A 25140-nucleotide genomic window follows, 5' to 3' on the forward strand; every position below is an offset into this window, starting at 1 on the left:
GCACGAGGCGCTCCGCAGAGACCCGAGGTGGTGGCGGCAGGCAGCCTCCCGGGCAGCCCCTCGCTCGCTCAGGGAACGTCCTAGCCTGCTGTTTACTGGGGCTTCCCAGCCCACGCCACCACCCCGGCTCCTCAGGTGCGGAAAAAGTGACTGGACAATTTTTCCCCCAGAAAATACAGGCAAGCCGATGGTGGTGACCGTGAGCACAGCTGTAGCCGTGACCATGGACAACAGGACAGCCATCGCTGCAGGTAGGAGCTGCCCCTGGGCTGTGAGGCCGGGCAGTTGTGAGTCCGCGTCGAGAACGAGGCACAGGCGACGGAGGCAGCGCCGCGCGTGGTTTGCGGGGCCACGGTCTATATGTCTTCCCAGATGAAATGTGGGGCTGAGGGGAGGCGGAGTCTTCCTGAGCCATTGTGTTTATACAGCCGTGAGGCCTTAGATCTAACAGAATTCATGCAGTAAACTGAAGCCCAGAGAGGTTGAGAGATCTGCTCAAGGTCACACAGGACAGAGACTGCCCAGACCTCCTTCCCACCCTCTTCGTGTCGCTTCCGCCTCCACTGCCCACTGAGGGGAGGAGTGGGCTTGTGACTCAGACCCTAAAGTCCGAGCCCGTACGTGAGTCAAGTGCTCCCGTGCACGTTCTCATCCAGCCCAGGGGTGACCTGGTTTGGCTTCATTTTACAGATGAGGAAACTGAGGCCCAGAAATGTTATTTGCCCAAAGTCCCACAGCTAATAGTCAATGAAGCTAGAATTTAAGCTCAGATTGCCTCTCTTGAAGGCCCAGGATCACGACCCTTTGTTGCAATTGGCCACAGAAGCCATGAGAGTACCCGGGGAGCATCACGAGCTGCCCTGGCTTTGTAGCTTTTTGGAGCCTAAGAAGGAAGGGCCTTGGCACCCCTGCCCACTCGTCTGAGAGCCCTGAGGATCCTACCCTCGGTCTCCGTGTCTCAGACCCCACCGTGTTCTGAGAAGCTGTGAGGTCCTCACAGCTCTCAGCTATCCTGGGCACTGGGGTCGGGCGCCTGCATTGTGGGGGACCCCGCAGGTGCCAGGGGCAGGCGAGCAGGGCCCTCGTGTCTCCTCCCCCAGGCTGAGTGCAGGGCAAAGGGCAGGGAGGAGCGGCCCAGCAGGCAAGCTGCCCCTTTGTCCACCCGCACCAGCAAGGGCACGGCCGTCCACGCTGGGATGGAGGAGGGAGGGAAGGGCTTGTTCTGGTTGCTCGGAGCCTCGTTTGGAAACACGTGTGTCACAGGGGTCCTGAGGCTGCGCCGCCGGGCGCTTTGGAGGGACCCGTGCCTTCCCAGCCACCTTTCTGTCCTTCGCCTGGCCTGCTAATCCCAGACTCTAAAGACTGTCCCGTAGCCCCTGCTCCCTCCGTGATGTGGCCTTCTCAGCTCCCGCACACCCGAAAGCCCAGCAGATAGAAGGCACGCGGGATCCGCCTGCTGGCTGCGCTCGCCTGCACTCTCCAATTACTTGACATCATTTTTAACTCAGCGCTGCATTAGAGCCAGGAGGGGTTGCCATGGAAACCGTGTCGGGGTGCCTCTGGTTTAACTCACTGCAGACAATCGCTCTGGCGCTCGGGGGCACGGATGTCATAGGACAGGGATGAGGCACTGGAGACCGTTACGCTTCAGTTATCTTTTTTCCAGCCTCCGTTTGTAATTGCCTCTTCCCAGCCTGTGGCTCAGCCTCCCTGACCCTGGACCAGCTAGCCTGTGTGTGCTGTGGCGGCAGTTCCTTTCCTTGTGTGTTCTGTGACGGACAGGCCGCACGTTCAATGTTCGTGCCCTGGGCTGGGGAGAAGGAGGAAGGGTGGCTGGGGGACAGCCAAGGGCCAGGCAGATGGATGAGGGGGCGGCGTTCAACCTCTAAGCAGGTACTTCTCAACGGTTCATGCAGAATTTCTAGGAATCTACTGTTTTGATCAGGATCCACTTTCAAGTCTCCGTGCCCTCCAGGCCCGGCTTGGGAAAGAGTGCCAAGTGTCATGGTGGTGCCATAACCTGCAGGTGTGTTTCCCCAGCCCAGCAGCCTTTGTGCAGAGGGCCTGCTGTCTGGAGCTGCCTGAGGGCTCCTCTCCTTGGAGTTCCGCCTGCATGCGCACGGCCCGGCCTTCAGACGGCGGGGCGCGCTCAGAACGGTGCGTCTGCGTGTTACCCACACCTGTGCAGGCTGTGCAGGCGGTCCCCTGCCCCCATGGGGCCTGCTCTCCCAGCTCTGCTGTACCAGTCAGGGCCACAGGAGGGCACCTCTCCCCACTTACCCCCGCCCAGGAAGGGGTCCGGCCGAACTCCTGGAACAGGGACCTGCTGGTTCCCTTCTCCCCGGGGTTCGCTCCTGGCTCACTGGGGTGTCACCCAAGGGAGGGCTCCTGGCTAGAAGAGAATCCCGTCTTGGTCTGAAGACTGTGACGCGTGTAGCCCAGGCCCGGCCAGTCAGGGGAGGTGGGCCACGGGCCGCAGGTGGGCGAACAGCCGGAGGCCTTGCTGTCGCTCACTCCTCCCCCAGCCCCGCCCCAGCCCTCTGGTCCCCAATTCTGATGTGCACCTGCGGAGCCCTGGGGAGGGGTCGTCTGTACATCAGCCTCAAAAGCACAGGACATTAAATGGGGCTCGTCCTGCAAACCCAGCCACACCCCTCCAAGGCTGGTGAAACCTAGTCCCCTAAACAGCTCTCGGGGAGCCGCCCCTCCCGGCAGGCAGCAGGAGGGTCCCCAGGGCCAAGGCACACCTCCTACCCAGTGGCCGTCTGCCCTTGACCACAGGGCAGCCTCGCTCGCAGCGGGGCTGGGAGCAGGCCCGGGGGTCCGTGCTCCCCCGCTGCCCTCCCAGGGGCGCCCCAAGGCCAGGCCTCGGGCGGGAGCTGCCGTCCTCCTTAGGGGCCTGGGGACACCCTGTGCACCCATCTGGGGAGGTCAGCGGGCAGAAGCCACCATCCCGGCTCCTGGCTCCTGCGTCCCCTCCCGCCCAAGGAAACCAGGAAGTACATAGGAAAATACAGTCTTTATTGGTCATCTGAAACAACAAACCAGAAATATAATTTTGCCTTTAAAAATCTTCTGTCTTAGGCTGAAGACACCACCACTGACAACGTCCAGCCTTCCCTGACTCCCTTTAGAAAATCCCCAGGTCTGGTGTCGGCTGGCACCCCAAAAGAAGGAAGACTGCAGGCCAGCCCAGTGGGCGGCCTGCACCCGGCCCCCTCTATCCTTGTCCTGCCTCAGAACCACGTTCTGACGGCCTCCCCAGGGCCACTCCCTAGACTCGCGGCCGTCGCAGAGCCAGAAACTGGCCTGCTGGCCCCTGACCCTCCATAAGCGGCGGGGAGGCTGATGCCCTGCAGAGCGAGAGGCCCAGGACTCACCGGGATCACACTCCCCAGGAGGGCAGACCTCGGAAAGGGGACCGCTGACCCCCACCCTGCACTGCCCCCGCCCACGCCCACCCCCAGCCTCTGTCCCTTTGGGGGGTGCTGCAGGGAACGAGCAGATGGGCCCCTGGGCCCTGGCTCTGGTTTGGGCCTCAGTCCAGGTGCCACGAGGACTCTGGGAAGCCAGACTGAGCTCACAGAACGCTGGGAAAAGGACCCCATTACTGAGACCTCTGAGCAGAACGGGGGGTCCTTTCCCTGCTCCCGGGGTCTGTTTGGTATATGCTGGCAGGAGGGTCGCAGAGGATGAGCCAGTCCCCTGGCTCACGGGCCCAGAGGTGCTGAGTGTGGGGCACGGCAGTGGGAGGTGCAGAGCTGCCGTTCTCGGGCCGCAGGCGGTGGGGGCGGGAGTGGTGTGGGTCCCCACGGGGCCTGGCGGGGACGTACTTCGGCAGCGCTGAGGATGAGTCCGGTGGTGCGTGGCCGGGCTCTCGGGAGGCCACCATCCACACACGCTGCAGCTTCCAGGCCTCTGGGCAGGCGTCCCTGGAAATCCCAGCAGGAGAGGTGTGAGCGGGTTGCCATGGTGACGGGCAGTCTCATCCGGCAGCACCACCTTGGCCTCTTGAGAGGATCTGGAAGGGATCCGTGTACCGTGGGTTTGGGTTTCTCCCCACCCGCTGCAGGAGGTTGTGTGGCCCAAGGGCTGAGGCCACGGGGGACGCCTGGCTCTGCTGCCCGAGGCCCCACGACCTCTGTCCCTACGTGACTGTGTGTGTGACGCCGAGCTTGAGTGGGAATGATTCGTGACCCGGAGCTGGGTGGTTGGTGATCCAGGGACAGATGGCTCTGGCGAGGGCGTGGTGCTGGGTTGCCAAGTGCTGGTCCAGGTGGCTGGTCTGGTCTGAATGCACAGTGGTACCAGCCATCGGAAGCTGGGCCCAACATCTTCCTGGCTTAGAAGAGAGTCGCAGAAACCGGCCCCGCACCCCCTAGATGCAGATAAGGTGGATCGAGCCAGAGGTGGGGGGCGTCACCGGCTGTGACCGCACTGGGAGCCGCAGGGGCACGGGGGCGCTGGGTCCAGGAGCCTTTGCTCGCACACACGTCTTTTCTGCCCACGGTCCAGAGCGCTGGTGGTCCAGAGAGGAGCGTCAGCGTACTGATATCTTCCGGACGCTCCGGAGTCCGTGGAGACACGGCCCGTTCGCTGGCAGGCTGGGAGGAAGGTAGAAAGGGGACGGGAGACGGAGGGCTGGCGTGCTCCCCGGCCCCTGCGCTGGGCTCTCAGGCCACAGAGGAGATCTGCTTCTGGTCCTCGTGCTCACCCTCCGGCTCACCCATCAGGGGCTGGCGCTTCTTGAGCTCCCGGTGGTACCTGGCCATGAGGGAGGCATAGATGCAGCCGTAGGCGGCGGCCGCCACCATCATGACGCAGACCACACCGCACAGCACCCCGGCGATGATCACGGTGCCGATGGCCCGCCGCACGCTCACGGGCCGCGGCCTCTGCTTCTGGGGGCAGGCGGTGCTGGGCTCGGGCTCGGGCTTGGGAGGCTCCGGGCTGACCTTGGTGCAGGGTGGCCCGGGGACCTCCAGCCCGGCTGAGCTATTCTGGTCCTCCAGCTGGGAGCAGTAGTTGAACATCTCCATGGGGACCACGCGCATGTCCTTCCCCCTCAGCTCCTTGGGCAGGGTGCAGGCCAGCTGATCCAGGCGCCCCCCTGCATCAGGAGAGAGAAAAGGGGCGCTGAGGCCGGCACTCGCTCCCCCAGCCCCAGGTCCCCACACGGAGGCCCGGGAGGCCTAGTTTCCATCCGCAGCACTATCAATCCTGGGGTCACAGCGACAGGAGAGGAAGGGGAGAGGTTAGGGGGACTGGCGTACGGCGCCCAGTGACAGGGAGGCGGGTGCACGTGTCACGGCGTTTAACCCGCGCAGAAGCCCCAGAAGATGGACAGTGTCCCTGCTCCCATTTGACAGAGAAGCAAACATTCCCACCTCTCCCACCTCCCAGAGTCAAGCTGGCCACCGGGTGCTCAGGAAAGGGGGGCCAGGAGCCCTGCCAGGCGGCAGCCCGTGCCTCTCCTAACTGACCTCTCCACTGACCGCCGTCCATGACCCCCAGCTCTGCTCTCCCCGGCGACTGCTCCCCCGCGCCCCTCCCACCCACACAAAGGACAGAAGTCAGAGCCTCGGCCCTGCTGTTCCAGGCGGGCGGGACCGTGGTTCCTAAGGCTCCTCCTTGGCAGAGGGAGAGGGGGGCCCAGGGACAGCAGTTTCCTCCTTGAGGGCAGTGGTGGCCCCTCAGCAGCCCAGCCACAGCACCCGTGAGCGCAGTGGCACCTTGGAGGGCACCCTGAGGACCCCCGAGGGCAGAGGAGGGCGTGCGGCCAGTGCAGGCTCACCCCGCAGCCTGGGCGGGGAGGGTGCCCAGCACAGGTGGGGCGAGAGGAGAAGGAGCCGCCCAGACGCCCCCCTTTGGGCCTCTTCTGGCAGCCCGAGATCTAGACGCAGGCGCCGCCCCCAGGGAAGTGCTTGGGCTCCTGCAGCCCCGTCGCCGCAGTCTCCTCACACAATAGACATCAGTCTTTCCCGGGTGCTGAGGAAAAGAGCCCAGGTTTTTTGTTCTGGTTTGGTCTGGGTCTTTTTGGAGGAGTGCATGGCAGAAAATAACTCTACTAGTGAAAAGTTCCTAAAATGTACATTCCCCCTCCGTACCCTTAGCTCCCGATGACCGATGACTGGAGGGGCAAGGACGTCCCCTCCAGATCACACATTGGTCTGGCTCTCCAGACCCCCGTCCAAGGCTTACATCCTGTGAACTGTGTCCAGGGCCTTTGGACGGGCGGGGGCTGGTCGTGGAGATGCAGCCACCCTACCTCCCTGCTCCAAAAACCTGAGGCTGACTCCCTCCCGGCCAGGTCATCTTGTGCAAATCACTTTACTTATTTAATTGCTTAAGAGTCTCGATTTTCTAGGCTGTCAATAAGAATGGCCATCTCAGCTGCAGTTAGGGTTCAAGTAGGTCATGTACATGGTAAGATATTTGGAAACTGGAAACCATGCAAGTGTTATTATTTCTCCTCTCACAAAAACGGGAGAAATTATCACAGTGACTAACATTTTATGGCACTTTATCGTTTGTAAAATGTTTTTAATTTACTAACACGTGAGAATATTATGCAAATAATTAAATTGTGGAAACACTATGAAACAAAAGGAGTAAGACTTTGACGGAAGCATTAGCGTTCTCTTCACATCGATTCACTCATTCAGCAAATATTCATGGAGCCCGACCTCGTGCTGGACACCAAATTGTGTCGAATTAAGCCCGGTTAATATTATGACTTCCACCAGCCAGGGGACATATAAATGAGTAAGTTGTATTGCAGACTCACTTTATGCTGAGTACTTTTCCAGACGCTTTCCACGCGTTACCTACCTAATCCGCACAGTGATTCTCTGAGATAGATATTGTTGTTGGCCCCATTTCACAGACGAGGGTACAGCCACAGAGAGGTCAGTCAACTCTCTCTAGGTCACACAGCTAGTAAATGGCAGAGCCACGAGGCAAACCCAGATCTGGCGCCTTTAGCCAGTAGGCTTCTCTGCCCTCGTTGTCCATTTCATTTCATCATTTTGAAGGTCATTCTAGAACTTTCCCGGGTCACCGAAAGGGGGAGCATTTGGCTTCTTAGTAAAAGCTTTGATAACAGAACTTCTAGGGAGGAGGAGTTGAGATCATCGTCAAAAAGGAAACGTGACTGCATTTGTGGATTTGAACTCTATTCCACCCTCCCAACGCTGTGGGTACTTGAGAGGTGGCTGCATTATTCAGAGGGGCGAGGGTGGTTTTATCCCTCCTCCTCCCGGGCCAGGGAAGCCTAGAGGCAGGGGACAATGACACTGTGTGTTTAAGTCCATCCTGACACCTACAGAAGGGAGAGCCAGTTACAGAGAGTCAGCCTGAGGAGACGGGGCAGAGAAAGGCGGCTGGGAGCGGAGGGGGTGGGAAGGAGGGGGCGCGGAGCCGCTCTGCCCGCCCGTGGCCAGGCTGGGCCCACTCCTGCCCGACCTGACCCGCGCTCACCTCGGTAAGAGAACCACTCTAGCCAGTGCTTGAAGTCCCGCAGGTGGCAGTCGCACTCCCAGGGGTTGTCCCCCACCTGCAGCAGCTGCAGGCTGGCCAGGGGCTCGAAGGTCCGCCGGTCCAGGCTCTGCAGGCGGTTGGCGCGCAGGAACAGGGAGCGCAGGGCGGAGAGCCCGTCAAAGAGGCCGGGCGGGAGCCGGGCCAGGCCGTTGAGGGACAGGTCGAGGTGGCGCAGGCGCGGCAGTGGCCGCAGCAGCTCGGGGTCCAGGGCGCGGAGGCTGTTGTTGCGCAGCTGCAGCTCCGTCAGGTTGGCCAGCTCCCCAAAGGCGGCACGCGGCAGCCCGTCCAGGAAGTTGTTGGAGAGGTCCAGCCGCTGCAGGCCCGACAGGCCGGCGAAGGCCCCAGCGGGCAGGGAGCTCAGCCTGTTGTTCACGAGCAGCAGGCTGCGGGCGGCGGCCGGCAGGTCCACGGGCAGCGCGGCGAGGCCCCGGCCGCTGCAGTCCACCTGCAAGTCCACCTGCAGGCCGTGGCCGTCGCACGTGCAGGTCAAGGGGCAGGCGGGGGCGGCCTCCGCCGTGCACAGGGCAATCCAGCAGGTGAGCCCTGGGGGACAGACGGGGCGTGGCAGGACTGCGGGTCGCCGCTCCCACTGCCCTCCCCTCCCATCCGCCTCCCATCACGCGGCCTTGCACGATCCCCTTTGGTGCAACCACGCGCGGTGCCTTAGCGCTTCCTGACCACGTAGAAACACAGCTAACCCCCCGCAGCACGTCCACGTGGACGGACACCCCCGGGCGGCCGGGGTCCCCACACGGCCCCGACACCACAGACGCTGACGCGACAGAGGATATGAGGGTGTCAGAGGGGCCGCCCCATGTTCCTTTCCCAGGGCCGCTGCCCTGGAAGGATTCTGTCCAGAGAAAATGGCTCTGCTTCCTTCCCCTCTGCACCGCCACCACCCCCGCCCCCGGTCTGCATGAGTCCCATGTTCAAGGTGGGCCAGCGACTCAGGGTGACGAGGGAGACCAGACCCCAGAGACCGCTGTGGAGACGGCGGGGTGAGATGCCGAGTTCCACATCCACGTGGAGGACGCTGGGGCGCGAGCCCCGAAAGTTGTGGGCCCAGGGCAAGTCCCACATCTGTCCTCACTCTACAGCCGCCTTGCCCTTAGCCTGGGCTCCTGTCCCCAATTTCCACAGGACAGATCTATTGACAGCATTCCTTTCACGGTCCCATGTTTTGCCCAGGGCCCCTGTGGCAGGGCTGCAGGGGGACGGGTGCTCAGAGAACAGTCCCGCAGGGCAGCTCGTTCCGTGGCCCACCCTTCTAAGAGTGACTGCAAAGCCCCCGACGGTCCCCCAGGGTGTCCCTGTGGAAGGGGAAGGGAAGGTCCCACCGGGCCGGGAGGAAAGGCCGCAGCCGAGGGGTGCTGGACGCTCAGCCCCAGCTGGCGGGGCAGCAGCCGCCCTGACCAGGGGTCTGGAGGGGACGGTCCTGAGTCCGTGTCTAGTAGGGGTCTGCTGACCCTGAAGGAACAGGGTGGGACTGTACCCCCCTTTCCTGGAGGATCAGTGACTCCTGAGAGGCACCTGCTAGGCTGACACCTGAGCGTCTTTGTTCTCGGGGGGAAATGAGCACAGGCACGGCCATGGACGCCAACTGGAAGCCCTTCCGGCCACCTGAGGTCACCTGCTGGGCCACTGACCGTCTCGCTCTCTGAGCTGACTGCGGCCAGGTCAGCCTGTCAGACTACCCCTGCCGTGCCTTCTGGAAGTCAACTGAATTCCTCAGACCTCACTTTCCCCAGAAAAACATTCAACCCATCCAGCCTCCCTCTCAAAAGGACCAACATGACTACAGGTCACTGTCCCCCCACCCCCGAGAAATTCAGGCTGGCGTAAAAGCTCTAGTGGCAAGAAAACAGAGCCCTGTGTTGCGAGGTGCTGAGTGATTCAAAAGGAGGTTGAAAGGGGAGCTGGGTCCCTCGGGATCAGCTGCTCTTCGTGGTGAATAATTCAGGCCGCTTGTGTCTTGGGGCATCAGCATCACAGGGCTGACCGTGCGCGGGCAGGAGCCAGGCCGAGGGACATCCCTCGAGACCATTCTTACCTCTTACCCTGTAGCCTTGACCCTTCACCTCGTGAAGAGAATTCCCAGGGCTTCCTTCACCCCACAGCTCACAAGCTTCCCTTGTGGGGAGTGGGCGGCCTCGGTTTCCCCGTATGCAGGAGGAGGGGCTGGACCCCCTCCCTAAGGTCCCTTCCAGTGTCACGTCCCCAGAGCCCCCTGGTTCCCTCCGTCTCGGAGCTATGGGGGCTGAGCCCTAAGAGAGGCCTCCAGGCCCACCCAGCTGATGGCCGAGCAGGGAGAGGGCGGTTTGCCATTAGGGCAGCAGGACTCGCTGGGGCCCCTGGGGGCAGAAGCAGACCCCCCTGGGGGGACAGAGCTGCCTGTGGAGCCCCTGCCCCCAACCCGCCCGCCACAGAGCTCAGAAGCAGGTCTTCCCCCGGCACCGTGGGCAGGGCTGCGGGGACTGGGCCCTGCTTCCCAGACCCAGGCCATGGACGCCTGGGAAGAGCATCCCTGCATCGCCGCTAAGCCGACCCCCGCCTCCACTCACAAGAGATCTGCCTCCACAGCGGGGCAAACCAGGTCCTCAGCTCGGGGCCGCTGCCCGGGGCCAGCATGGTGGCTGCACGGCTGTCAGGCCCGGCACCTCGAGGGAGAGAGGAGCCCCTTGTCCGCTCGGTCAGTCCTGAGAGAGAGGGAGAGAGAGCTGAGCGGAAGCAGGTGTCAGGCCGGTGCAGCCCCGGGTTAGGGAGGGGGCCCAGTGTCTCTTTACCCTCCCCTCCTGTGTTTCTCAGCTCTGATTCCCTGGGCAGGGGGAAAAAAGATGAGCAAGGGGGCCGAGAAGCCAGGAGCCTCAGCCTCCCTCGACAGCGGGGGGGCGCGTGGAGGGGCAGGCGGGCATCCCAGGAGCCCTGACGCCGGAGACAGTGCTGAGGCCAGTGCTGGGCAATGCAGGAGCCGTCCACCGACCCTGCACCCCTCACCTCCCGCCCAGCCTCTCCCCGCCTCTTCTTGTCTCCCTGGATGATCTCGTAAACGTGTTTGGAGCCACGTAGCCTCCTCTGCCTCTGGGCTTCCCCCACGTCCCAGGCGCGGAAATCATCGAGGGCCCGCTGGCCCCCCAGCCCCGCTGTGCTCTTACCATGGCCCCCGAGGAGGCAGAGACCGGGCCCCGTGCAGGGGCGGCCGTTGGCTCGCGGGTGAGGCCCAGGCCCGGCTCTTGCCACGGGAAAGCCCCCTGCTTGCCCTCCGCGGTCTCCCGGGGGATGAGCGGCCGTGCTCTGTCTTCCGCCGCCGCTGGCAGGTCTGGGATAAACCTCATCAGCTCAGGGGCTCTGCTGCAGCCGCTGCCGTCGGGGGACAGGGGCAGGGAGAGGGCGAGGCTGCGGCGCAGAGAGCGGCTCCTCTTCCCGAGGGGCGAGGGGGCCTCCCCCTTCCCAGGTGACCTGCCCTGCCCCAGCCCAACGGCACAGGCCCTGTCCTGGTCCCACTCCCTTCCAGGCGTGGCCAGGGGCCCGTCACAGGGGCGGGAAAGGGGACTGCGGGCCCCCTGCCGCCGGCCCAGCGCCAGGTGGCGAACAGACAGTGATGGGCCAGCAGCCTCCCCTGCTCGGTGGCCACGCTGGCCCTGGGGGCTCCAGGCTGCAGCCTCCCGCTCCCCTCCCACAGCCGCCTTAATTCTGGGAGCCCGAGGGGCCAGTGGCAGAGCAGAGCAGGGCTGAGGGGTGGGGGCCGCCGCTGGAACCTCAGCATCTGAGCAGGGTCTCCCTCAGGCACTGGGCGCCTCTCCCTTCTCCTCCCCCTCACCACTGCCAAGCAGCCTCCTGGCCCCATGAGCCCATGAGCCCCGCAGCCCCGGGGGCCCGCAGCTGGGCCCCGGCAAGGGCGCCCGCTCAGGATGGGGGCCTACTGGGGAGGGGGACTGCTGGGGGGGCCTGTGTGTCGCTCTGAGCTTCACCCCCCACCAGGGGGCTCGCAGCCTCACAGGGGCTGCAGAGCGAGTCACACTGGGCAGGTATGGGGCGAGGGGTGCAGACCCACATGCCTGCAGGATGGATCCGGGGCCCTGGGCTGGGGGCGGAGCAGATGCCCAGAGCAGCTGAGGGGTCTTTTCCAGCTACCCTCCCAGGGCCAGGTCCCCCGGGCTCCTGGCTCAGACTCCCAGGTCAGGGAGGGCTCTGGGTTCGAATCCCTGCCGGCCGCTCCCTCGCTGTATAACTTAAATCACGGAAACCCTCTGGGCCTCGGTTCCCTTATCTCTAAAGGTGATGACCAGAACACACTGCCCTCCATGAGAGTCAGTCTAACATTTGCTGAAATCAGGACACGTTATCTTGCAAGGCAGTCTAGGGGACTCCGAGCTTGGTCCTGAGCCCCGGGTAGACGTAGGGAGACATCAGTGCCCTGTGTCCGCGGGGAGGGGCGGCGGCTTACAGCGCGTCTGCAGGACCTCTCTTGGTCCCCCAGTCTCACACCTGGGTCTCTTTCTCTGTGCCTGGGCCTCTTTCTCTGTGCCTGGGCCCCGTGCCAGGCCAGCAGCCGGCACATGGCGGTCACCGTGGGCTGCACTCACACACAGCCTCCCAGACCTCCATCACTGAGAACGCCATCCACCCTCTCTGTGAGCCTCGGCCCCGGCCCCTGGAATAGTCCCGCACTCCTCTTGCCAGCGAGGACCCGCGGGTCAGCAGCTCACAGCGCCTGCACGGTGTCAGGCGGGTCCGCAGCCAGCCAGGCTCAGAGATGGAGACCAGCACGCCTGGTCACACGGCCGGTCAGGGACGGAGGCCCGCTCCCTGGTGACTGTGCCCCAGCAGTGGCCCCTGGGGGGAAACACGTGTGTGCACTGAGCGGGGTGCACACACAGGCTCTCAACAGAGCATGTGATGCAGACACCCCCCGAGAGCATGCAGCCAGGCACGTGCTGACACGCACACTCACACGGGTGCACTCACGCACGTGCTGGCAGCCCTCCAGCATCCTCAGAGGCTATTCACTCCCGCAGTTCCTGCATGCCCCCGGCAGACAGATGCACGGGGGAACCTCCAGCCTAGAAGCAGGGTCTAGAGAAGCCCCCCGAGGGCTGCCCCCAACCCAGGACCCTTCCCACACTCAGACCCACGCCCTGGGATCTCTGGAGAAACGCGACAAGAACAAGGCCCCCCCCAGGTCCATGGGGATGTAGCCTGCGCCCCCTGGAGACCACAGAAGCACCCCTCAGGCGCTGTGGGGTCCAGCACCCTGCCTTCCAGCCCACCTCCAACCCAGGACCCCTTCCGGCCCCCAGAAGCATCTACCTTGTTAGGAAAGGGGTGACCTACATTAGGATGCTAGGAGCACAGCGGCTCAGGCAGGCGTGGCCACTGCGGAATAAATTCACACTGTCTGGGAGGGAAGTCCCCACTCGGGTGGGAGAACGGGCAACGGAAATGAGTGAGGTGGCGGTCTCAGGGCTCCAAGCCCCACAGCCTATGGGCATTTCTGTCCCAGTCCCAGGGACAGGGACACAGAGAGGAGGGTGGACCCAGCGGGGTCCCCAGCCTCCTTCGCTGGGCTCTGCTGAGAGAATCAGGATAGAGGATGGGGCTGAGGAGCTGCAGGCCGAGTGACCCCCCGCCCCCAGGATAGAACTGCGGGCTCTGGGCCCCAGCCCTCTGCTACACCGGCGTGGTCCACAGACTATCAGCACCAGCCTCGCCAGGGGCTTCCCAGACCCAGCCCAGGCCGACAGGGTCGGGATCCGCCTCTTAAGATCTCAGGCCATTCACGCACCTGGTCACGTTCGAGAAGCACTGGGCTAGGTCACTTCTCTCCTGGCAGGGCAGACCCCGGCACCTCCCGGGAGGCCACGGCAGGGGATGGCTGGGGCCCAGGCAGCAGGGGGCGGCGGCGATGGGGGAGGCTGATGGTAACAGCTCCTGCAGGAGGGCTCCGCACGGGGAGAAACCATGCCCACAGGGAAGTGCCTGTGTATGGTTCCCAGTGCCCGCAACAGCTCTCTGGGGTTAGAAGCACTGTTGACACCATTTTGCAGATGGGGACACTGAGGCTCGGGACATGTAGTAACTTGCCTAAGGGCAGGCAGTGGAGAGTGCAGCCTCGGGCCCAAGTGGCCTGGCGACAGAGCTACCGACCAGCGGCCTCCAAAGCCTGGAGGCCGGCTCTGCTGACCCGCCTGCCCGTGGAGGCTCCTGGAGCAGGGAGAGGGCTGCACCCTCGCGTTTGAGCAGCGCTTCACGCCGACCGGCCTCTCCTTGTCCTTCCGCTGCCTCTCTGTGCCCGACGCGGGTGCCCTCATCAAGCCGGGTCGCCCCCTCCCCGCCAGCCTTCTTCCCGGGGGGCGTCACAGATGCCGTGGGTAGAGGGAGGCAGGGGTCTTGCGGGGTGGGGGGCGGGCTGAGGTGAGGAGGTGGGCTGGGAGCTCCGCGGGGGTGGCAGCAGGAGCAGAAGGGCCCACGGGCTCCTGTGGAGTCGCATGGGGTGCGGCAGCCCCCGGAGACTGGGGGGGGGCGGGGGCGGGGACGGCTTCCCTGCCCCCCGGGAGGAGCGGCCTGCCTCCCTCCCACCCCCGCCGACGCCCAGGTTAGGGTGGGAGCCCTGACCCCTCTGTGCTCCTGCACCCCACACCTCCTCCTCCGGGCAGGGCTGCCTCAGTCTCCAGCCAGGAACCTCCAGCAAACCCACCCGGGCCTGGTGTCCACGCCCTTCCTCTGGTGCTGCGTGGTCACGTCCATCCCCCCAAGTCAGTGTCCAAGCCGCACAGCCCCCAGCGCCCACTGTGCCTTGACCTGGGGCTCCTGCCCCCTGGGACGTCTTGCTGGCCTGCCGTGTACCCCCTCCCCAGGGATCTCCCTTTGGTCAAGGCTCCCCAACCCGGGACAAGGCCTGTGCGCCCCTCCATTGTGCAGGCAGGTGAAGGTCACGGGCTAGTGAGCGGCAGGGCTGGGACGGAGGCCACGCCTGGGGCTTCAAGGGCAGCATCTTCCCACCCGCCCAGCCGGGCTGAGGGGCACCCGGACAGCGGATGGGGGACAGCGGGTGCCCGCACTGAGCCCTGGGGGTGCTGTCCAGGCCGCGTGCTCCACCTGCAGCCACCCGTCTGGCCTTCTGGGCCCTTCCCACCTCTTCCCTGCCTGGCATCCCCGTAACACGCGCGGCCCAGGCAGCACGGAAGCTGGTTTTTTTAAGTCTCTACATTTGTCCTTGGAACAGACAAACCCCCTGGTGCATGTGTGACCGCGCGCCCCGTCCTCACGCCCGCCTTCCGGCAGCCTCGTGTCCTCGTCCCCCTTCCCTGTCAGACATTCCCACTCCCAACCAGACCCTCTGGGAAGCGGAACAGAAAAGCCCCCATCACCCCTCGCAGGAGCTGCTCTTGGGCCCGCGGGCCTGGCTCGGGAGGTGGACCCGGGCAGGCAGGGTGGAGAGGCCTGATCTGTGTAGGAGGAGGGGGGAGGCCTCCCCAGGCACCCCAGCACTAAAACACTCCCCTCCCCGTGCCCCTCAGCGTTGGGGGCTGGAAATGGGAGCAGGGTTTGCTTGTCCCAGGCGCAGCTTCCAGCCAAACCCCAAAGGAACCAGATCGGTTGCTGAAGAAGCTCCCCCCCCATCCTCCTCCCGGCACCCCCAGCCGGCTTCCCTGGTCTCCCTCTCTTGGCAAAGCTGGATGGAGCCTGTGCTGGTGTGGAGGGGGACATGGCCGCGGGTCCCCTCCCGGCTGCGCTCCCCGGCCCATCTCCACACGCTCAGCGCCGCCCCCGGCCCTGCAGTTAGCTAAGCTGCCCGGTGTCAGTCTGAGCCAGACCAGGCAATGCCCCAGGCGGCCTGACAGCCAGGTGCCAGTGTCCCCACCAGCCACCCCAGACAGACAGGCGGACAGCAGCTCAGGGAGAGGACAAAGGGCCCCGAGAGTGAGCGGGGAGGTTGGGACTCCCGGTCAGATGGCCTCTGTCCTGCGTTGTCCTGCCCCGGCCGTGTACCACCCACCCCTAAGCTGAGTCCACCCCGCCCCCCAAGGCTTCCTGAGCTCTTCGTAGGTAGAGAGGGTGTGCAGCTGGGGGACCCCAGCCCCTCCGGGCCCGGGCGGGCTGGAAGCAGAGCTGGAGCCTCGAGGAAGGGCCGGAGGAAGGGCTCCGAGGCTCCTCTCCCGCATCCACTCCCAGCCACGCCCCCCATACGAGCCGGGGACTCAGGTCCAGCTGGGGGGACCCTCTGCACCCCTGTCCAAGGACAGCTTGCTAGAGGCCAGCGTGCCTCGCTGAGGGCGTCCTGTAGAGGCCGGTCAGCACCCCTGGTCCCTGCCTACGCCTCGGCGCCAGCCTTCCAGCCTGCCACCCCACAGACGTCCTGTGTGCCGGCCCTGTCGCCAGCACCCCCTTCCCCCTGGCACCCAAGTCCCTGGGGCTGCCTGCTGAGCCGGGCATGCAGGCGGCACAGGGCTCCTGGCTGGCGCCCCCCATGCTGCAGAGACGGGTTTCTATGCCACCGGGCCTGTCATCCGGCACTGGCAATGCCTCCTCCCCTCCTTCCCCAGCAGAATCCCAGTTCCTGTCCCCAGCACTGGGAGGTCAGAGTTCCCTGTGTCCTTTGGCTGCCCAGGGGTCTGGTCCTGAGCATCGCCCCAGCCCCAGCCACTGCCCCCAGGCAGGAGGCAAAGCAGCTGTCCATGCAGGCAAGGAACCCAGCGGAGATGGGCTCGGCCCCAATCCTGGCCCCTGCACCCCCCCGCGCCCCTGCCCAGCGCACGGTACTCACCTTCCGCACCCCAGCGAGCGCCCTGAATCAAGTGGTCTGAGCCGTCCAGTGAGCCCCTCCTGGGATTCCTGGAGAAAGAAGACAGCGAGCTCAGCGGCACCAGCCTGATCCCCCAGCAGGACCTGGCACGCAGAGCCCCGGCGGGGAGGAACGCCTGAGGCCGTCTCCCACGGCGGTTGGCCAGGTCATTAACACACCGAGGAGGAGAGGGAGGGACGCGGGAGCCGTGGAGAGGGGCAGGAGGGGAGGGGGAGCGCGTGTGCGGAGCAGAGAGCAGCGGAGTGACAGCGGGGGAATATCCGTGATGACAGCGACAGGCGCGCACACGGGAAGGCGGGCGCACGGAAGGCGGGCACACGGGCGCACACACACCGGAGGCACTCACCCTTGAAACGCTCCCCTTTCGGGGAGACGTGGCCATGAACTCCAGCGGGAGGAGGACTGTTTACCAGGTCCCTCTATTTTCCCTCCCCACCTCCACAGGCTCTCCCTGCCCTGGCTGCCGCCCCCTCTGGCTTTGTCCCCTCTCCCCTTGCCTTTGGGGACACAGGGGCAGGACCCAGGGGACAAAGGCCCCAGGAAGCTGGGTCTGAATCCTGTTCAGAGGTAGGGGCAGTATCTCCCACCCTGCCTGTAGGAAGGGAAAGCTGATCTGGGTCTCTGTCAAGGGACGGCTTATTCCAGAGGGGTTACCTGGAGGGGTGTACGGGGGCCCATCTGCCTGGTGGTCCTTCGGAAAGGGGCCCCAGGCCACACAGCCGGTGGCACACGGTCACGCAGAGGTCACTGAGCCTTGTGACCCCAGACCGGGGCTATCTGGGGAGGGAAATGCAGGCAGGCCGGGCCGGGGGCCTGGGGTCAGGTTGCCTGGGGCACCCTGGGGTGACCCCTGAGGAGGGGCTAAACCCAGCCCCGCCTCCCCGGCCTGGGCTTCTGCTCCTGGCTCTTGGCCGGATGGGAAGAGACTGGTATCAAGAACTCAGAGATGTCTTTACCAGCCAATCAGGACAAAGGAGTGGGATAAACTGATATTCCAAGGGAAGGCAAGTGTTGATCCAAAGCAAAGGAAGCCAGGGACCAAGTCAGGGGAGGAGCCGCCGGCCAGACCTGGACCCGAGGTGACCTTCCTGGCATCTCTTGAAACCTACCTGACAGCCGGACACGTGGCATGTTTCTGGCATCCCTTTTCCATTTCGCCTGCTTTCTGGGGGGTCCACTGTCAGCCCTGGGTGCGAGTTGAGAGACCCCCCTTGACTCAGGATGCTCCCACACCCTCTTCTGTCTGCTCCGCCGTTCGACCCAGCAGGGATGCCCGGTCTCCCACCCCACGCCCATGTCACATGCACCTCACCTGCTCCCAAACATGCTTCCTGTCCCCCAGCTGCAGGAGAGTGTGTCCTTCCTGGAGTCTGGGGCCCTCTCCTCACCCACGGGGTACATCCCGCTCCTTGAAAACTCAACCAGAACTCACGTCCTGGTGCACCGTCCCAGGCTAGCGCCTGCGGGACCTTCTTCTCTGACCCGTATCACAGAGGACGCGTGGCAGCTTTCTGTGGGTGGGTCACCCCCTTTCCTACACTGGGGGCTGTCCCGGAAGAGGCATCCACCTCGCCAGGCTGAGTGAGGAATGAGCCGGAAGAAAGAGTCCAGCTGGGTGTCAGGCCCAGAGGCTGGACTGTGTTGCGCACTGACCCGCCATCAGCTGCCTGTGAGCCCCACAGCCCGGGGCTGCCCTGCAGTGACCAGGAGGGATGGCCAGGTCTCTGGGGTCCCTGGGCACCGGCTCCCCAGCTGGTACCTAAAAGATGGGCCCCCGCTGACCCCGCAGCCCTCGTACAGGTCAGCACAGTCTGCAGCTGGGTTTCAAGGACAAAGTGGGTGGGAGGGCGAGGGGCAAGATGGAGTTTCTGGGTCCCCGGGGGCATGGCCCCCCCCAGGGAGGGTTTCTGTGTGTGCAGCGCAGCTGTTTTGTTTTGTTTTGCCGTCTGTGATGACAAAGCAGCAAGGAGGTGACAGGACGCAGAGCAAAGAGGTGCATCTTGATAAGCCGTCTGCCGCTTGTGGCCTTATTGAGGCTCTTTGTCTGCCAGCCGACCGTGGGTCCTAAAGAAAAGCTGCTTTGCAGGAAAGCAGGCAGAGGGAAGGCGGGACTTGGCCCCGATGGGGGACAGGCCAGGCTGGGGCAGGAGGAAGGGGGCCCCATCGCTCCTCCTCCATCCGACTGTGGTGGGTCCCCCTGGGGACCGAGGTTGGGCTCTAACACAAGGACCCGCCAAACACAGGCCTGGAGGGGGAAGCAGCCTGGAAGGATGGAGGCCTCACCTGCCCTCGGCCGGGCCTGGCTCTCTCCTCACTGTGCGCTCTGCCCTGTCTGCAAAGCCCAGCACCAAGGGCTATTCTCTGCTGCACACAGCAGGCTTCCAGGAGGTGCTGGGGGCAGGGTGGCCAGCCTGGGGTCCACTGGAGCGAGGGAACGGGGGCCGAGGGCCGCCCTGGAGTCTCTCAGGAGAAGGCTGGGCTCTCGCCGTGTCTGGGGTGGAAAGGCACAAGTTGGGCTGTGAGGCAGGCGTTGAACGGAAGGATCTGAAACAATTCGAGCCCCGAGGTAAAGCCATCAGGCGCGGCAGAGCACGGCTAACAGTTCTCCCTGGAGCAGGTTCTTCTTGTGTCTCGCCTGAATTCCCTCTCTTTGTGGGTTCCCTCCCGGGTCCTCGAGGGCACCAGAGCCCAGCTAGATCGCTAGCATCCCGTCCCGCATCTACAGAAGGGCGGGGTTCCACGTGGATGCAGGATCAGCAAGGTGCCCACACCGGAGGTAAGGGGAAGGCTTGCAGAACCGGCTTCCCAGCCAAGTGGCTGACTCAGTGGAATTCACAAGCACTTACTTATTTAGCTCGAAAAATATTTGCTGAGCCCCAATGCGTGCTAGGTGCTATCCTAGGTGCTAGGTATCGGAACTCAACCCCCCACCCTCCTGCCTGCTCTTAGCCCCCGTTCTAATGGAGCAAGACAGACTATAAATGAGAATAAAGTAAATAAGTCTTGAAGAGTGATGAGAGAGGGTGAACGGCCGGCCGCAGGGAGGACTGCGTTACCTGGGAAGTCAGGACGCCGCCGCCCCAGGAGATGCCGTTTGGGCTGAGATCCGACCATGAGAAGGAGCCTCCTCCTAAAGTTCTAGGGAAGAGCATTCCCAGAGGAAGAAGGCAGCTGGTGCAAATGCACAGGGGTGGGAACAGGCTTGGCCTGTTTGAGGGAGAAAGGGATTTGGGCTGAAGTCAGAGGTTGGGCGGTGGGGCCAGCTGCCTTGGGGCCTTGGACACCAAGTTACAAAGGAATTTCAGTTTTGTTCTAAGGGCAGCGGGAAGGCCTTGGTAGGTTTTGAGCAAGCGAGATGTGATTTGATCTTCGGGAAGGTCACTCTCGTGGTTCTGTGGGGCGCGACCCGCTCAGGGGTCAGTGGCATTAATCCAAGTGGCTCTGGGGGGTAGCAGTAGGGGTGGAGAGAGTGGGCAGGTGCGTGACGTTTTGGAACAAAGGCAGCAGCACTTGGGTGGGAGGTGAGAAAATGATAACCATTAGGTAGATGTGTCCCCGCGTGGGGAGGTTTGGGGAGGAAAAGCCGGAGTTAGGTTGTGAAGCTGTGAAGTTTGAGATGCCTACGGGTGACCCAAGGGGACTGGCAGCGGGCAGTTGGAAGTCCTAAATCCTAGGAGCGGGGCTTGCCTTGGAGGAGCCTGTGGTTCCACTGAGATGGAGCCTGGTTCCGGAGAACAGGCTTGAGGTCTCACTCCTCCCAGCTCTACCCACAAGCTCAAAATCCTGCTTCATTAGAGGAGCACTAACCCCGCTCTCTCGAGACTCCCTGTGGAGGAATCACAGAATTTCTCCCAGCTCAGAGATGCCGGGACTCCAGGAGACTTGGCGGCGAGACATGGAGAGGCCGAGTCTCGCTGGAGAAAGAGTCTGAGAGCTTTGACCCAGAGGCCAAGGTCAGGGTAAATAAGCGTTCCTAAATCCCAAAGGTTCGAACGTCCTAAGCTTTCGCGTGACTCCCCTCTGACAGTTGTTAGGAGGTTCCACTCTTTCATGCAGCCTTTTTCTACAGGTGAGAGAAATCTGTCCAAAGTGAACATCAAGGGTGGTCCTGACAGGAAGAATGAGGGGAGGGGCTGAGGGGCCTCCCGCAGCCTTAGAGAGAAATGGGGGGAGGGGACATGCCTCACCTGCTGCTCAGGTGCTGCACCTGGGTCTGTCCTCTGTCATGAACCGAGATGTGGGCCTACCAGCCCCCTTCGGGTCCACGCCTTTTACCCACCCCTCCGAACTTGCAGCAACAAAGAAGCCCCCGAATATGATGGAAAGTCTCTCCAATGAGCCGTCACTGGGGTGACTGCAGAATGTCTCGTGAACACGGCCTAGTGGCTGGAACCCCGACCCATCCCCACGTCACAGACAAGGGGACCGGGCCCTGAGCAGGGAGCTTACCCAGGCCTGTCAGCCCCCTCCCGACGGGGGCTCAAGTCAGGCCAGAGGAGAGAGGTGAGGTGCCTTAGACACACCGGCGCGTGGGTCCTGCTTCTGTGTTCAGGGGCCAGGCGGCTCGGGCGAGGCTTCCCCAGCCGTGAAGCCCCAGTGATAGCAGAGCTGGCCTGTGTGGACACAAGCTCAGGACGCAGGGTGCCTGGCACTCAACACACTTTCTATATTCTTGTCTCTGACGGTAGGAGGCCGGCCTCGTTTCTTTATTCTTTTTCTTTCACTATAACCTGCCTTTCTTTCTATTCTCTGGCCCCAGATTTCTCCTGGCATCTGGGCACTGGCTTGTGTTCTCCAAGCGTTTGGGGACCAGAGAGGCGTGGCGGCCCTTGTGAGCGGCAGCACCAAAGCCTGGTTTTCCGGGACGGGGAGCCTCCTGCAGGCCTGGGTGACACGGACCCGACTTGCGAGGAAGGAGCCTTCTTACAGACCGGGGTGGGGGGCTGGAGCGGAGCCGGGTGGAGGGGCTGTAACTACCCACGGAGGCCCTGAAATCCAGCCTAGGTCTCTGCGGGAAAGGGGAGAGCGGCCTTCCCGGGGCGCCTGCCTCGAGCTCCAGGGATGCGGAGACAGAGCCCCCGGTGCCCCCCACCAGGAAGCTAGTCTGCAGGCTGCTAGTGGCCCCCACCCCCTGCTGATGGGCCTCCTCCCTCTGACTCAGATCTGATGTCTTCTCTCACCATCCCCCCCGACCCCGTCCCCAAACACCCCCATGGCCTGGCCTTGCCCGCTCCTGGCAGCCGTGGGTGTGCAGATGAGGATGGGGTTCCTGCAGCGCACATTCTGGGCGGCCACCCGGCAGGTGGGTGCCAGGGGTCGGGGGAGGGGGGATGCTCAGGGGGAGGACCCCCGACCTGTGCACCTGGCTGCTGCCACCAGCAAGGCCCTGCCTGCATCTCAGCGCCGGACGCCCCAGCACACACTCCCCGCGCATATACGCAAGGCACACACGCCAGGCACACACGCCAGGCATGCGCCACGGGCGCACCACACAAGCACACACACATCACACTGTGCACATACCCCGAGTACACACCACAGTCACCAAACGGGTATGGTGCACACACATCACAGGTGTGCTGTGGACTCCATCCCCACACGGATGCATCACACACACGCACACACCACACACACACGGGTGCACAGCTCACGGTCCCCCTCTTCCCTCCAGTGTGGCGCTGCGGAGGGTCCGTGCCCGGAGAGCTGCCAGGACAGTGTGAGCTCCCCATGGGGGGAATACGGTGGGAGAGGGAAGCAGCCCCCAACCCGTGTCCTCCCGATGGGCCAGCCCCTCCTTCCCTGCAGCCTGGGCTCCACACAGAGGGCCTCCCTACGCGGTCGGGCAGGCAGGGACCAGGGGTCAGCAGCAGGGCCTGGCCTTGACCTCCTTCTGGGTTTCTTCCCAGGACCTGGACTGCTTCGTCATCGACAACAATGGATTCATCCTTATCTCAGAGAGGCCCCAGGAGGTAAGGCACTCGGGAGGCCGTGGCCTCCATGGTCAGAGAAAGCCCAGAAGCAATCCCGGCCCAGGGCCAACTAGAGGAAAAGGTCTGATGAAAGCGGAGGCTCTTCCTAGAACCACAGCCAGCACCGCAAGACCCCAAATTCCAGACTTCTCAACTCAGATGCCCAGAGGAAACCTTACGTCTCTGGTCTTCTCCCACGATTTTTGGGAGGGAGTTGTCCACGTGACGAGGCCCCGGCTTTTCTGTCTGCAGCCTTGCCCAGGGGGGGCCTCCCCCAGAGTCCTACACCCCCTCCTGCTGCCCACCCCCTACCCGCCTCTGCCTCTCCCCTCTCCCATCAGTCCGTTCAGGCGGCTGTAACGAAACCCACAGGCTGGGCGGCTTACAGACCACAGTTCCGGGGGCGGGAGGTGCGAGACCAGGGTGCCAGGGGCCGGGGTAGGCCCCGTCCAGGTTGCAGGGTTCTCACTGTGCCCCCTCCTGGCGCGAGGGACAGGGAGGCCTCTGGGGTCCCTTTTCTAAGGGCACCAGCCCCACTGTGAGGGCTCTGCCCTGGGGGTGTGTTTCAGCACGTGAATCTGGGGGACACACAGGCCACAGCGCCCACCCTGCTGCGTCCTCAGGGCCGGGGCCAGGCCTTCCCGCTTCGTGCGCGCTTCCCGTCTGGACCGCCCTCGTGGGAAATTCTGTCCTCACCTTCCCACCTGGCTTTGCTGCGAAGGGGAGTGAACGGTGACGCTCCCCGTCACACGGCACGGCTGCGCACCCAGGACCCCAGGTGCCCAGAACGGCCGAGGAGGAGGTGCAGACACAGCCTTGTATTTGCTGAGCCCCAAGTCGTTTATTTAGCCAGAAATTACACCTGAACCAACGCTGAGCACATTCACCTAAAGTGGTGCCTTGAAATGAGCCAGAAGCATCCAGGGGCCTCCAGCCTAAGGGACACAGCGTGTGGTCAAGCGGGAGCTTTGCCACTAAGCAGACGCGTGGTTGGGTGGCCTGGGCCCATCTCCCCCTCTTGGAATAAGGGCCTGGGCTGTGTGATTTCTCAGGTCTGGGTGCCCGAGTGCCGCAGAGCCGCGGGAAGCGAGCTGACCTATGACAGCAAAGTTACTCAGACTTACATTTCTCTAAGTACGTGTCTACTCAGCGTATTTACCCTTATTTTCTCAGCCATTGCATTATCTTATCACCCAGTGTGTAGTTTTAAAAGGCGCCTCACACCCTCTGTAAAACAGAGGACGTAAATGAAATCTAGTTTCCATCACAGGGTTGGGACCTTCCAGGGGCCTCCACACAGCCCCCTTCCCCCGCACCAACCAGGCCCCATCAGGGGTGGGGTGTCCCTCCATCATCTCTGGTGACATTACTAGGCTCATTCTATACCTGAGGGACAAACTGAGGCTCCGCTAGTGTAGGTTATTAACCCAAAAGCTCACGGCTGCAGAAGAGCCAAACTTTGAACCCAGAGGTACAAGGGGGGGTTCTAGAAGAGCCCTCCTGGGACGGAGAGCTGGCTGCGGAGCACTGGCTTTGACGGACCAAGAATTTGTAGGGCGGGGCTGGCGTCCTGGCTGGGCTGGCGGGTGTGGCACCTGGTCTGCCAGGGGTCATCCTCCCGCCCAGCCCCTGCCCCACCCAGGTCACTAGGACCCAGAACGCCTGGCCTGCGTCAGTCTCCAGGGCTGGTGCTGGGGCTCTGGGGGCGGCGGTCTCCTCCCTCTGGACGCCTCTGACCCCAGACCTGGGCTGTGAGGCTCTGAGAGGGCTCGAGGGGGTACCACAGTGTGTGCGGGCAGCCCTGTGTCAGGAGTCACGACGCCTGTGCTCGGTGGACACTGGAGTCTAGAGTGAGGCTTGGCCTGCAGGTCCGCAGAGCGCGGAGCTGGAAGCCGGGTGCTGACTGTCCAGCCATCCAGCCATTTCTGCTTTTTTAAAACTCCTTCACTCCACAGCCCTGCAGCACTTACCTGTTGCTCTGTAACGAATCACCCCCAGCTGGACGGCTCACACCCCAAGACCCACGATCTCCCAGCCTCTGTGGTGAGGAGACCAGTGTGCTCGGTGGGCGGCCCAGGCTTGGGGTCTCCATGAGGCATCAGCGGGGCCTGACCTGCGAAGGGCAGCCTCCGCGCCAGATCCCACTGCCCCGGGGGCCTCCTGGGGGGCGGCTCGCCCCACCAAAGCGCAAGGCTGAGGAGAGCCAGCGAGTGCCAGCGGTGTGAGGCCACGGTCCCCTGGGAGCGGCTCTCAGAAGGGACAGCGCCCCTTGGACCATGTTCGTTCACTAGAAGCAGGTCGCTGGGTCCAGCCTACATGCAGGGGAAGGGTACAGAGCCGTGAGGCCCAGGAGGCCGGGCGACTGTGACCCGTCCAGACTCTCCCACCACAGACTCCTACCCCCTCCCCAGACACACCCAAGAGCCTCAAGGGCCCGTGACCTGGCCCCTCCCCCCTCATTTGCCCCTCCCCCCTTTCCTCCCTGGGCCTCAGAGTGCGGTAAGGGGACCAGTAGCCTCTGGGGACTTGATAGAAATGCAAGTTCTCAGGCCCCACCCCAGACCGAGCGAATCAGAAACTGGGAGTGGGCGACCACCTGCACTGCAAGCTCCCGCCACCCCCCCGAGTGTAATGAGGTGCGAGGACCACTGCCCGGGCCTCAGCGCCAGCTGCTGGTGGTCTGGATGCACCTTACCGCCTGGGCTCACGTGCCAGAAGGCCCAGGTGACGCTCCCTGTCCTGCCAGGTCCATCCCGGAGCCCAGGGAGGGAGGCCTGTTGCTTCCATGGTGCCAGCGGGGGCTGCCCTCCTGAAGAAGAGGCGGGTGCT

At 63.6% G+C, this 25140-nt stretch overlaps 2 protein-coding genes across 2 annotated transcripts in view; one reads left to right on the forward strand and one right to left on the reverse strand.

Annotated features, from left to right (window-relative positions):
• CACNA2D4 (calcium voltage-gated channel auxiliary subunit alpha2delta 4) overlaps positions 1–25140 on the forward strand; it is a gene marked incomplete at its 5' end in the record, with an annotated part of 98172 nt that overhangs the window by 66666 nt on the left and 6366 nt on the right. Inside the window, 4 exons of the mRNA XM_081249107.1 lie at positions 171–251; positions 21583–21644; positions 22014–22058; positions 22249–22311. Coding sequence (XP_081105233.1) covers positions 171–251; positions 21583–21644; positions 22014–22058; positions 22249–22311 — 251 coding nt within the window. The remainder of the gene's footprint in view (positions 1–170; positions 252–21582; positions 21645–22013; positions 22059–22248; positions 22312–25140) is intronic.
• Positions 4404–16654, reverse strand: LRTM2 (leucine rich repeats and transmembrane domains 2). Its single transcript, XM_081249328.1, has 5 exons — positions 16304–16654; positions 10692–10896; positions 10101–10235; positions 7480–8082; positions 4404–5110 (listed from the first exon to the last, which is right to left on the reverse strand). The coding sequence occupies exons 3-5, from the start codon at positions 10165–10167 to the stop codon at positions 4674–4676; spliced, it is 1107 nt and encodes a 368-aa protein (XP_081105454.1). The 5' UTR covers positions 10168–10235; positions 10692–10896; positions 16304–16654; the 3' UTR covers positions 4404–4673.

The sequence above is a fragment of the Mesoplodon bidens genome (genome assembly GCF_964165515.1).
Source record: "Mesoplodon bidens genome assembly, chromosome: 11".
Classification (NCBI taxonomy): Eukaryota; Metazoa; Chordata; class Mammalia; order Artiodactyla; family Ziphiidae; genus Mesoplodon; species Mesoplodon bidens.

Coding starts and splice junctions, on each gene's coding strand:
- LRTM2 (XM_081249328.1), bottom strand. CDS start 10,167: ATGCTGGCCCCGGGCAGCGGCCCCGAGCTGAGGACCTGGTTTGCCCCG. Junction 8,083..10,100: donor GCTGTGGAGGCAGATCTCTT/GTGAGTGGAGGC, acceptor TCTGTCCCCCAG/GGCTCACCTGCTGGATTGCC. Junction 5,111..7,479: donor AGAGTGGTTCTCTTACCGAG/GTGAGCGCGGGT, acceptor CTCCTGATGCAG/GGGGGCGCCTGGATCAGCTG.